This window comes from Rhinolophus hipposideros (assembly GCF_964194185.1).
Source record: "Rhinolophus hipposideros genome assembly, chromosome: 6".
NCBI classification, from domain to species: domain Eukaryota; kingdom Metazoa; phylum Chordata; class Mammalia; order Chiroptera; family Rhinolophidae; genus Rhinolophus; species Rhinolophus hipposideros.
Genome location: NC_138052.1, coordinates 92,005,943 through 92,018,825, shown reverse-complemented (window position 1 = coordinate 92,018,825; position 12,883 = coordinate 92,005,943). Strand labels below are relative to the sequence as shown.

Below are 12,883 nucleotides of genomic sequence, written 5' to 3'. Positions count from 1 at the left end.
GTGTGTATTCATTAGTTTTTTCTAATACATATGCATAGTAGTTGTGTATGTGTTTATATATATTTAATAATATCCACAAGAAATAAGATCCGAGAGAATACAGATTATAGATACGGAGCTCCATGACAGCAAGATGTCTGACTTATTTACCACTCAGCACTTAGTAGGTGCATATAAATATTTGTTGAATGAATAAACACATAAGTAAGTGAGGGACATAAATAAATGAGGGATGTTCTGAACATTTCCTTACATTTTTCCAGTTGTATAATTTAATTGTAAAATAATGTAGCAGTATGAAAAAGCAAGAATCATTGGCTGAGGTAAAAAGCAAAAGACATGAATAAACAAAGAGAAAGCTGCTCATAGACAACAAAACTCCTAAAACAACAGAAAAGGCCATCTCTACATTAGCTTTGCAATAATATTGAACTTTTCTTGCCCAAAGGAGCCAGTTTGTAAATGGACGATTAATCCTGGCACTCCACCAGTACCAGTACTCCACCCTGGTACCTTATTTTGCTTTGAAAAACATTGTCTTTATACTTCATCTTCCTTCCATTTTTGGATAGGGAAAGAAACTAGTTTGCATTTGAATAGTCCTTTGTGCTTCTGAAGGTGCTTTCATATTATTTCATTAAATCACTATGACTAGTCTCCAAGAACTAATGGAGGAAGGTATTATTTTTATCTCCATTTTATGGAGTAGGAAACTAAAGTTAAGAGAAGTGAGGTAACTTCTTATGTGGACCACTGAAAATGTTAAGCTGATCACGAAAAATCTTTGGTGCTGTAATTTTCTGGGTCAAAGGTGCCAAGGGGTTGGTTTGTTCCTGTCCTCACATGATGTATGAGAACATGAGCTATGCCCTTGGGACTGATTTAAACCTCCCCAATTAACCCAGTTCAAGTGGCTTTCCCCAATCTCTCCATCCTTGCTTATGAATTAGCAGATAACCAACTTTTAATGGGACAGGGCGACCAAACCAAGACTACCCCTAAACAAACAGATACTGTCTGTAATTGATTAAGAGGAGATTCAGCATTGCTCTATTCTCCAACGTTGCTGAGCTGTGAAGATGGATTGTGGTACCTACAAAATAATTTACCCCTTGGGGAGATTTGCTCCAATTTTCAAAACTACCTCCTTTCGTGAAGATACAAAATACTCACTTTTCCTTTGGTAAAACCAATGAGCAAGCACAAATGGACTACAATCCTCCTACACCAGCTCTTAAAAACGCCAACGCCTCTTGTTTCAGTGGAGTGGTGGCCTCTCTCTCAACTCTGGCCTCTCTCCCCCATTTTAACAGCTTTCAATAAAGTCTTCCTTACCTGTTTAACTTTGCCCAGGGCAATTTTTGCTTTGATGGAAAAGAACAAAACTATGTGCTACAACTGCACTATTTTCCCCTAAGTTAAATTTTTTCCTACGTATCCTATGTTCCCAAATATCATTTGAAGGTTGTTGCTTTTTGTTTTTTTGTTTTGTTTGTTTGTTTTTTGAAGCAGCTCATCAGCACAAGACCAGAAGATATTCCAAATATTTTAAAAGTCTCCACTCCTTCTAACAGGAGAGATTTGTGGAAGAAGAAAGGTCAGTCAATGGTTTTCTATTTTCTCTTTTAATAAATACCTTTTTCCTCTCTACTGTTAGTGTCCTTGGCTGCCAGATATCTGCTTGGTCCAGTGTGCCAGAGGGAACAGACCAAACAGTACTAATTGCATCATCTTTGAAATCAACAAATTCTTGATTGGTCTGGAACTGGTGCAGGAGCGGCAGCTCCACCTGGAGACAAACATCTTGAAAGTGGAAGATGACACAAACTGTTCCCTGTCTTCAATCGAGGAAGACTTTCTCACTGCGTCTGAGCACTTGGAGGAGGAAAGCGAGGTGGAAGAATATAGGAATGGTGAGGACTCGCCAGTAAAACAGATGCTCATTCTGAAGTTAGTCATCCTCTAAAAATGTCTGTATGAAATTTGAGAGAAGTGTCAAGCCTCATCAGTTTTGCTGACACATCACAATCTTCACTGAGTTCAGGGCAGGAAGAAGGATAAGAAAACAGTAGGGAAGATGCTGACTGATGCGCTTAGACTTAATGGTTAGATGGCTCCATTCTCTCTAAAGATGCCTTAGGGGTGATGTGTGTCTTAAAGGGACATTGTCCTGCCTGCCAAGAGATGGAGAGTATCACTGGGAGGAAAGTTAACTTCCCTAAAATGTGCTTAAAAGCCACCTATTTGTTGAAGCCAAGTTAGACTGGCCTGAAGCCTCACGTGGCCTCTTTAAAGCTGTGAAATCTGGGGTCAGTTATCTAGTCTTCCTGAACCCTTAGCCATAATTTGGGAATATAATAGTTACGATAGCACTATTGCATTTAAATGTATATTATATGATAATTATATTTTATATTGTGTTATATTATTGTCATGTGCCAGTTCATGATGGGAAATGCATCTAAAAAATGTATCTAAGGTGATTTTGTCATTGTGCGAACATCACAGAGTGCACTCACACAAACCTAGATGGTACAGCCCATGACACACCTAGGCTGTATGGGGTAGCTTATTGCTCCTAGGCTACCAGCCTGTACAGCACATTACTATACAAAACAACATGAGATTAAATCAAGCACAAGAGAAAATGGTGCAATCAAGAGATGCAGAAAACACAAGATGTATGAGACTGCTACCGGTGTAACACTGTATATTGTTTTACAGCAAACTTTTTCTTTAATAAGTAGAAAGAGTTTTAGGAGGACATTGTAATGGCTACAATGTCACTAGGCAATAGGAAATTTTCATCTACATTATAATCTTCTGGGACCAACATGATATATGTGGTCTGACATTGGCTGAAATGTCATTACGTGGTACATGACTATATCATACTATTATTAATGTGAGGACAGAAGGACATAACCCAGGAAAGTGCTTAGTACTCATTTAGTCACTCTTTCTACTGACTTATTAGTGAAGCTCTGTGAATAATGGGCTCTGCTCCCCCACTCTTAACTTTAGAAAGATGTCCAGATGTTGTTGCTATTATCCCTGGGGCAAGTCCTATGCAACCTTCAGAGCAAAACTTTGTAACAAGACCCACTGTTGAGGTTGCTCTAAATATCCCCCTTCCACCCTCTTTGCTCACTAGGAAGCTACAAGATGAAATTTGGGGGTTACTATTCCCCTGAAGAATGGTGACCAGATCTCAGCTCCCAAAAGCCTTCTTCTCCCGTTCTAGCACTGCATTTGTATTCTGCATTGAAAGCCATGTTGTTGGGTGGCATTCCGTAATGAAACTCAAAAGCTTTTTCAGATGTTTTCTTCCTGAGGAAATATCCAAATGTTATTTATTTCATTTTGTTGTATGTATGTATGTATGTAGGTATGTATGTATGTATGTATGTATGTATTTATTTTAGTGGGGAAAGATAGATGATGCTTTAAAACATTTTTAGAAAGTAATTACTATTTTAGACTCATGAGCCCCTCTATCCCAAAAGTAAAAGTGGTCTTCATTTTCTCTTCACTAGGCCGTGAAAATATAAATGTCTCAGCTAGTGTTATGGAAAGTAAAAAGCCAAAGGAAACCACCCAAGAGGAATGGAATTACAATAAGGAAAAGTCACTTAATACTTTGGAAGACAAGTACATGAGCAAGTATCATACATCGTTGATTAAAACAGAAGGATCTCTGGAGAAAGGAGCAGAAGATACAACCGTACAGAGTCTAGATCCATCAGTTAACCCATCAGAGTGGAAAGGTGGAGCTGTGGGAAACGACAGATCAGCCACAAATTATTATTATTCAGAAAAATTTAAAGGTCAAGTGGAAAAATTGCAGGCAGTATATATTCCAGGCAATGCTTATTTCTCCAGGGTGGTTAAGAAAGATGGACCTCCTGCCTGTGGTACTGTCACTAAGCATGGCAACAGCTTGGACCAAGGAGACACTGGAGATGGAACAAACTCTCTTCTTCCCATACAAGATGGAAAAGCCACAACTGGAGAGTATGCTACAAATTTAGCAGAGTCCGTGCTACAAGATGCATTTATTAGATTATCTCAGTCTCAGCCTACACTACCCCAGGATTCTGTGGTCAGTGTCTCTGTAGGAAGTGCTCTGCTCTCCAGTGGCTGTTCCACGAAAGATATTGTGGTCCCTCGGTCATGGAATGAGCTCCCCAAAATTGTCATTGTTCAGAGTCCAGATGGCAGTGATGCTGCCCCTGAGCCAGGCATCTCTTCATGGCCTGAGATGGAATTCGCTGTTGAAACTTCAGGTGTCCCCTCTGGAGAAACCTCCAGTAGACACCCCCAGAGTGCTCTAGAAGTAGCATTAGCTTGTGCAGCCACTGTGATTGGAACTATTTCCAGTCCAAAGGCCACAGAAAGACTCAAAATGGAGCAAGAAGCCCTGGTTTCAAACCATTCACTAGAAGGCAATGAGCCACTGCAAACTCAAGCATCCCAAGTACTCAAGGAAACTTCCATCAGTGAATACTCATTTTCATCTGCTTTGTGTGGCATGACTCAAGTGGCGAGTGCTGTGGCTGTCTGTGGCCTGGGTGAAACAGGAGAGGTGAAGTACCCAGTGGCTTCAGGTGGCCTCTTGTCTGCAGATGAGTCTTGTGCAGCAATCCCCCCACTTTGTAATTTAGTGACAAGCAGGGCCACGGAGCTGGGAAATGAAGCCATCGCAGAGGCATTGCTCAAGGAGGCCACTCTGGTTCTAACAAAGCCTAAAACCTACAGCAGCTTCGGAGACCTCATGGAATCAATGAGCAGGAGAATCGTGGAAACTGCTTCAAAGCCTCAGGCCTTGTGCTCAGAAAATGTCCTTGGAAATGAACTGGCCTTGGCCTTGTCCAATGTTATCCTGAAACATGCCATTGATGAAGTTCACCAAAAAAATAAAATCATCGACCCCAATAATGGCAGGCATTCATCTGAAGCTCTGGACACCTTGATGGAAAGTACAAATCAACTGCTCTTCAATGTGATATGCTTCACATTCAAGAAGATGAGCCATCTTGTACAGTTGGGTGAATGTCCCACCATCCTTTCTAAGGAGACCATTGGATGGAGAGAAACAGACCTAGGCTGCCAGCCACCTGATCAGGCTGCTGGTCAGGCATGGATGAAAACCACTGAATACTCCAGCAACCATCCACTTAGCAATCCACATAGCACTAGTCTTGTTATCAATGATGCTGTAGATAAGGTGCATCCAAAGCAAGACAGCAAGAGTCCAGCGAAACCAGGCCTCTTCCAGAGCCCCACACTGCAATCTGAACTGTCTTGTAGTCCCAGAGTGCCTGGTGCTTCGACTGCTAAAACATCCCCTGAGGAAATATACCTGAAAGGAACCATGGCAAAGGATACAAAAAACCCTCATCAGATGCCCAGTCACCATGAGAGTGAACATAGAGTCTCCTCAGAGGGCCAGAGGACACCAACAGTCACCAAGTGTAGCAGCATTTCCCAGGATGCAGAGGACAGCTGCAGTCCAAACAGCCGGCCTCTAAAAAACGAAGTTCAAGTTAGTCTGTCTTTGTTAGAGCATGACTTGTCGCTTCCTGCTCAATCCATGCTACAGGCAAAACACACAGAGGCGTACTGCATTACAGACTTTGCGGAAGAATTAGCAGAGACCATTGTCTCCATGGCAACTGAAATCGCAGCAATTTGCCTTGACAACTCCAATGGAAAACAGCCTTGGTTTTGTGCATGGAAAAGAGGAAATGATTTTCTGGTTACCCCGAACGTATCCTGCCGATCCTTGAAGAGGAAGGAGAGCCAGGCCGCTGGGGCCACCGTGAGGAAACACAAGCCACCACGGCTCAGTGAGATTAAGAGGAAAACGGATGAGCATCCGGAGCTCAAAGAGAAGCTGATGAACAGGGTTGTGGACGAGTCCATGAACCTTGAGGACGTCCCAGATTCTGTCAATATTTTTGCAAACGAAGTGGCAGCCAAGATCATGAACCTCACAGAGTTTTCCATGGTGGATGGCGTCTGGCAAGCCCAGAGCTTTCCCCGGAATCGGTTACACAGCGGAGACAGGTGGAACCGTCTGAAGGCCTCCAGCTGTGAAAGCATCGCCGAGGAGGACTCGAATGTCAGAGCCTATGTCAACAGCCTGGGTTTAATGAGCACCCTGAGTCAGCCAGTTAGCAGGTCCAGCTCCGTCTCCAAGCAGTCGAGCTGTGAGAGCATCACGGATGAGTTTTCCAGGTTCATGGTGAACCAGATGGAAAATGAAGGCAGAGGATTTGAGTTACTGCTGGATTACTACGCAGGCAAGAATGCCAGTAGCATTCTGAATTCAGCTATGCAACAGGCGTGCAGGAAAAATGACCACCTCAGTGTGAGGCCAAGCTGCCCCTCCAAGCAGTCCAGCACCGAGAGTATAACCGAGGAGTTCTATAGGTACATGCTGAGGGACGTGGACAGAGAAAGCAAAGACAGCACCTCCTCCAGACGAAGCAGCCAGGACTGGACAGCCAGCTTACTGTCACCTTCTCTGCGATCCCCGTTGTGTTACAGACAGTCGTCCATGCCAGATAGCAGACCCCTGGGCGCCAGGCTGACGGTGAATGCGCCATTCAAAGCCAACTCCTTGGATGGCTTTGCTCAAAACAGCCAGCGAGATTTCCTGAGCGTAGAGCCAGGCAGTGGTGCTTCCTCATCGGGGCTCTGCAAATCCGACTCTTGCTTGTATCGGAGAGGTGGAACCGACCACATCACAGCTATGTTAATTCATGAGACGTGGGCAAACTCAATCGAGGCCCTCATGCGGAAGAACAAAATTATAATGGATGATGCCCAGGCAGCTGATGCTGAGCCCGTTTCTGGTGGCTCTCCCGTGCAAGTGGAGAAGAGTGCAAACAGATTAGCTTCGAACAGAGTGCCAAGTGGGCCAATTCTCCTTGTCCAGGAGACTATCGATTACCCAAAGAAAGACTCTGTTACCAGAAGCCAACATCGCCTCGAGTCCGCTCCAAGCAAAGATGCTCCTCTTACAAAGCACAACGGTTTAGATTCCAGAAAGGAAACTTCCTTGTGCCATGATGGTCTCCCTCTAAAGCACAGCAGGCAATCGCTTTGTTCAAGGGAAGTGCCTTTAATTCAGATTGAAACAGATCAGAAAGAAGAGTGTGTTGGTGAACCTAAACACATCCTCTCCAAATGCGGCCCCCTAGAGGAAGCAGAAGAGCATTTGAAAGAAGAAAAAGGCCCAGATGTGGAAAGGGATGGAGACACTGCCGAGAGTGCCCGCCAAAATCATAGGTGAGTGAATCATCTCTGAGACTGGATAAGGGTGCATGGGACTGGAGTTTACATCTTAATTAGTATTTATTCTAAATCTTAGGGATTTATTGATGCAAGAACTAAATTCCCGAGACAATAAATGACCTCCCTGGGTTACCATGCACTTACAATAGAAAGATGGAAGTTTTATTTTTTTTTTTAATTTCTAATTTCTAAAACAAACTGGATTCATTTACATAATACAGGAACTAGGGTATTATTCTCCCTATTGAAATTAATCGTCCATAGTATGCTTCTTTTTAAAATTTTGCCCATGGCAATTTTTAAGCAAAAAAGAAAAATATGTGAACTAATCCATTTGGAAAAAAAATAATTTAAATAAACTTTAATATTCGAAACTGACATTAAATATTTTGGTATCATTTTTCTCTAGGGCCTTCTCTTTCAAGTTTTTCTTTTTTGCCTTGTTCTAAAGATCTTTTCAAGGACACTGTGTCCCACAAGTGCTGGCTCTTTAGATGCATGGTATAATTATGGCGGCATTAAGGACAAAACAACACTAGAGTACTGTCATTTCAATTTCTCTTCCCGAAAATTGTAATTGTAGGTGACAATGCTTTTTGAATTTGAGGCAAAGTAATTATTTCTCTCAGACTGCTTAAAGAAGTGTCAATTCCTTTTAAAACTCCCATTTTCTATAGAAAATTCATAAGATTCTTGAAAGTATTGTATCATTTTTAAATGTTTGGTCTATAGTTAAAATTAAACAAAACAGAAGAAAACAAAAATTAAGCTACTGGCCTTGGGAAACATGAGTTGAGAAATAGCCTGCATAGTCTTTTCAGAGACATGTGCCTATTGTACAAAGAACCTGGGGTTTTTTAATGTTTAGTTGCAATAAACAAGTTGAACACAGCCTTCATCAAATTTTATCAGCTCTCAAGTGTCCCCAGTATCTCCCCTCTTTACCAGGAAAGCGAAAGGGATCCCTTCCTGGGTGCTGGTGTTTCCCCATCATTATAGGGCATCATTACAAGGTGTGGGTGGTATGTGGTCCAGGTTCATGTATTCCATTCTCAGCCACATAGTGCTAAGAACTTAACTTTCCAACTGGATTAAATTCAGGAAGAAAGCATGAAAGTATACAAACAAGCAAAAGAACACAAAGTTAAACCAAATGAAGTATAGGTTAAGTTAACCAAGAAGACAAGTTCTTATGTATCAGTAAATCTTCAGCTAAAGACTATACTTATCAAAGTCTTACAGGAGCACCTCACCTCACTTTAACATTCACCACCATCAGGAAGTATGGAGAATTCCAAGTTTTTAAAAGTGATCAAAGAGTTGAAGAAACTAAATAGCCAATGTGCAATTCTCTAAAATTACTTTAACTTGAGATAGGAGACAATGGAACACCCCTATTTTAGATTTCAGTATCTGATTTAGAGTCTCCTTGAGACTCTAAATAAACCAGCTGAGACTTTTAGTCAAAGGTTACCTAGTACTTAGGGAGGACCATGAACTAATAGTTCAACAAGATTCATGGTCGTAGGCTCAAATCAAATAGTGACTCTCATTGAAGTTAAATAAAATTCATTATACAGTTATGAGTTAAGTGTCACTATTATGCTTAAAATAGGTACAGCTTGGGGACTTTCAAAGAATTGGAGAAAGATGTATAAAGAAAGCCTCCAATTGATTTAGGTTTGTGTTCCACATAATGACCCAAGCACACATTCTCTCATGATATAGATTTCTGATTTTGTTTTCCAATAATGAAAGAAAAAAAATGTGGAATCGCCAGCCTTAAAAATTGAAGGGATGGGTTTGCTTCCAAAACATACTAAATATTAAATATGTTCTTCTTTGTGAAGCAATATAAAGAATTGTTATAGAACATGAACTCCACTAACTAACCTTGTAACCATGTCACCTTGGGCAAGTTCCCTAATCTCTCTACCTCAGTTTACTCACCTAGAGATGGGAATAATAATACTACTACTACTAATAATAAAGTCATAAGAGGATTCTTAAGACTTAAATAAAGAAATGCACGTAAAGCTCTTAAATCAGTGCCTACTAGATAAATGTTTACTTTATGGTTATTGTTGTTTTGGGTTAGGATATATCATTGCCTTTTTTCCAGGGGATTATTTTCCTAAGAAAAACTTGTTATAAACAGTGTGAGAATTTTATTACAACAGCAGAATTCCCAGGATTTGTAAAAGGAGAAATTAGTCATATATAGATCATTTTTCCTAAGCTCAGAGTGGTTATCATGAAATTTGACGTGTCAAAATAGCTAAAAACGGAACTCAATTCCCTATGAAGGAGTTCCTACCCACTTACCCACAAGAGAGTTAGGTGAGACAGGCACTCTTAATTTTGTTTAGAGGTGGGAGGTGTTATGTCCTGAGGACATTTTTAGGCTACTATCTGAGGGACATTTTCATAATTCTTACTGAAAACTTCATAAAAGCTCAACATAAAATCACTTTCTTACTTTTTTACGTAATAAAAGAATAACAACTTCAGACTATATTATGGAAGTCATACCCAAATAGAAATGCTTGTTATATTTTAGGCCACCACAGTTGTCCAGATACCTGAATTATCCCTCAATTATAAAGAGCTTAAATGATGTAGGGTAGCCCAGTTCTTGATTTCTGGGAAAATATTGCCCTCTCAGTTGGCATTATTGTGTTCTTAACTCATCTGCCCTCTCTGAGATGATTGAAGAATAATCATCTTTTTGATAATTTGAGACCACAAGGTATAAACACCAAACTGAGAATTCTGAGCATCACATGTTGTACCCACTGACCTAATCTGATTTTTTAGAAGCATATTTTATGTTGTGTGTTCATTTATATTTGCTTCAAGAGAAGACTTATTCTTCCAATAAATATTTGATGCCCTTTCTGGGATGCCCATTATCCTTAGGGCTTCAGACATAGAACAATATAGAGATCTGGTTCCTGGTCCCATGGCTCTTACACATCAGTGGGAGAGACAAACAATATACATGGAAAACCTCTTTGGAAAAAAAAAAGTTATTAGACAAGAGTGTGATGGAAAAAAAATAAAAACAGTAATGTCATAGAGAATAACTGATTGAGATAGTGTCTACCTAAGATAGGATGTTGGCATTTGAGATGAGACCGAAAGGAAGACAAAGTGTCAGCCATGTGAAAAACTGATGTGAGACTTGCATTTCACATAATGCTGTTCTAGCTAGCCTGAAAAATTCTCCCACTATGAATCAACTAGAAAGTCTGGAATAAATATAATAAACATCCTTTTAAATACCGGGCTGAGTTTAACAATGTCATTAATTATCATCATCATCACTGTCAACATCATTCTCATCTCAGAGGCAGAAAATGAAAGGATCTGGAAACAAAAGTAGTAAGTTAAAGCTGATTATGCAGCTGCACTTAAAGCATTTGCCAGTTTCAGCAACCCAAAGGTTCATTTTCTAAAGACTCGAGGAAACCAGGAAGTGATACTGGGGGCCCATGAATGACGAACACTTAGAACTGATACCCACCTCCATATCTTGAAAGGTTATGTCCTCAGTATAAATAAGAATTTAGGAAAGGGGTTACCCACTAGAAAAGGGATTTGATATTTTTTTTAAAAAAATTATCTTTCAGGGTTAGGTTTCTTGGGGAGTGGGGTAAATCTCAAGAATTTTTAACCTAATGCAAGTTTGGAATTCTAATTTGTACCATCTGAGTGGTCCAGGGAGCCCCCAAGCTGGTAAACTACCTTAAAGCAAACTCAGGTTGACAACACTATGAGACCTTGGCAGGGACAAAAATAAATCTCTGGATGTTGAAGCCCAAGTTTAAAGGATTCCAACAGAGGAAGCCCCAGCAAATTTGAGCTCAGAACCTCAAATTGCAAGATACACATTGAATCAAGGCATTGTAAGCAAGACTCGGCACAAACACCAGATGGCAGAATTAGCCCTAACAAGAATTTCAGATGTTGGAATTATTAGATACAGAATATAAAATACATATATTTTAAATGGTTAAAAATAATAAGGTATTCAAAACAGGAGCAAGGAACAAACTATGATCAAAATAGGATAGGGTAGATTTAAAATCAGCTGAATACTGTAATAGATGACATATATAATCATTGAAATGAAAATCTCTAGATATAAAATAATTATTTAAATAAAATCATTGAAATAGAAACTTCAATAGCATATCTGTGGAGAGAATTATAGTCAAAGATAAACGTGAAAGGATTTCTCTTTCCACCCACAATGAGGTGACTGAAGCTGAACTTGCCTTCCCCCTGTAAACTAGAAAAATGAGCGAATTATATGAGAAAACTGTTGTCAGACTTATGCAACAAACAGCACATTGAGAGAAGGGAAACAAATATGGTGAGCCCTATAATCCCCTCAACTTTTTGTCTGGATTCCCTTTTCAGGTAACTTGAGTTCAAAGAGGAGAAACCTGAGCAGAGCTCTGAGGGCACTTGCAGTTGAGAAGTCAGACATTAGAGGGTGCTAGGTAGAGACAGAACTCCAGAAGTCTGCAGTGGGGTCCACTCGACTCGGTTGCTGAACTCTGAGCCACGAATATGTGTGTGAAACCCCATGAAGCTGGAGACGTGTAAATTGAACAATTCTGTTAGCTAACACAGGACTGGGAGAAGTTTAGTGCCAACAAGCCAGAGCAGAGTATCCATGTTAAAAATATGCAACATTTAGTAGAGACACTAAAAGAATCACACCATAGAATTAAGCTAAACGAGTCGGGAAAATAGGAGCTAATCTAAACTTGACCTAACAAAACTTGAAAAAAAGCATTGAACAGATCAAACTGAACTAAAATTAATTTAATCTAAAATGAGTCCAACCCTCTTTAAAGACAGACGACAAAATCCATCACTCAACAACATGAATTTGCAATGGAACATCCAATAAAAAAATGTTACACTTACAAAGAAACAGAAAAGTGTCACCCTAACCTAGAGAACCGTCAATATAAATACATCCAGAAATTACAGAGATGATGAAATTAAAAAATAAAGACTTTAAATACCTATTATAAATATGCTCCGAAATTTAAAGGTGTACATGAATGTGAAGATTAATGAATATTTAAACTTACAAATCAAAAGGTGCAATGAACCCTAATCAGGATAAACAAAAAGAAAACCACATCAAGGCACCTCATAATCAAATTATTAAAACTCAATGACAAAGAAATTATCTCACAAGCAGCCCAAAGAAAGAGAAACTTGACATACTGAGAACACAAATAAAAAAATGCGTACTTCTCATCAGAAACAATATAAGCTAAAAGACAAAGAATGACATATTTACTGTGCTGAAGGAAAAAACTGCCAACCTAATATTCTTAACCCAACAAAAAATAAAGGCCATTTGTGGATAGGAAGACTCAATACTCTCAAGATGTCAGTTCTTCCTAACTTGAGCCATAGAGTCAATGCAATCCCATTCAGAATCCCAACCATTTATTTTGTGGATATTAATAAAATGATGCTTACGCTTATACAGAGAGGCAAAAGACCCAGAATAGCCAACATAATATGAAAAGAGAAAAACAAAGACAGGCTG

General features: G+C 39.8%; 1 protein-coding gene across 12 annotated transcripts in view; it reads left to right on the top strand.

Moving 5' to 3' along the window:
* SPHKAP (SPHK1 interactor, AKAP domain containing) overlaps positions 1-12,883 on the top strand; it is a 123,755-nt gene that overhangs the window by 85,851 nt on the left and 25,021 nt on the right. For 10 of the 12 annotated variants that reach the window (XM_081052821.1, XM_081052820.1, XM_081052817.1 and 7 more), the window contains 2 exons: positions 1,658-1,913; positions 3,537-7,296. In XM_081052821.1, the coding sequence (XP_080908947.1) occupies positions 1,658-1,913; positions 3,537-7,296 (4,016 nt within the window). Of the gene's footprint in view, positions 1-1,509; positions 1,598-1,657; positions 1,914-3,536; positions 7,297-12,883 lie in introns of all 12 variants that reach the window. The other 2 variants (XM_081052819.1, XM_081052814.1) reach the window with 1 other exon arrangement.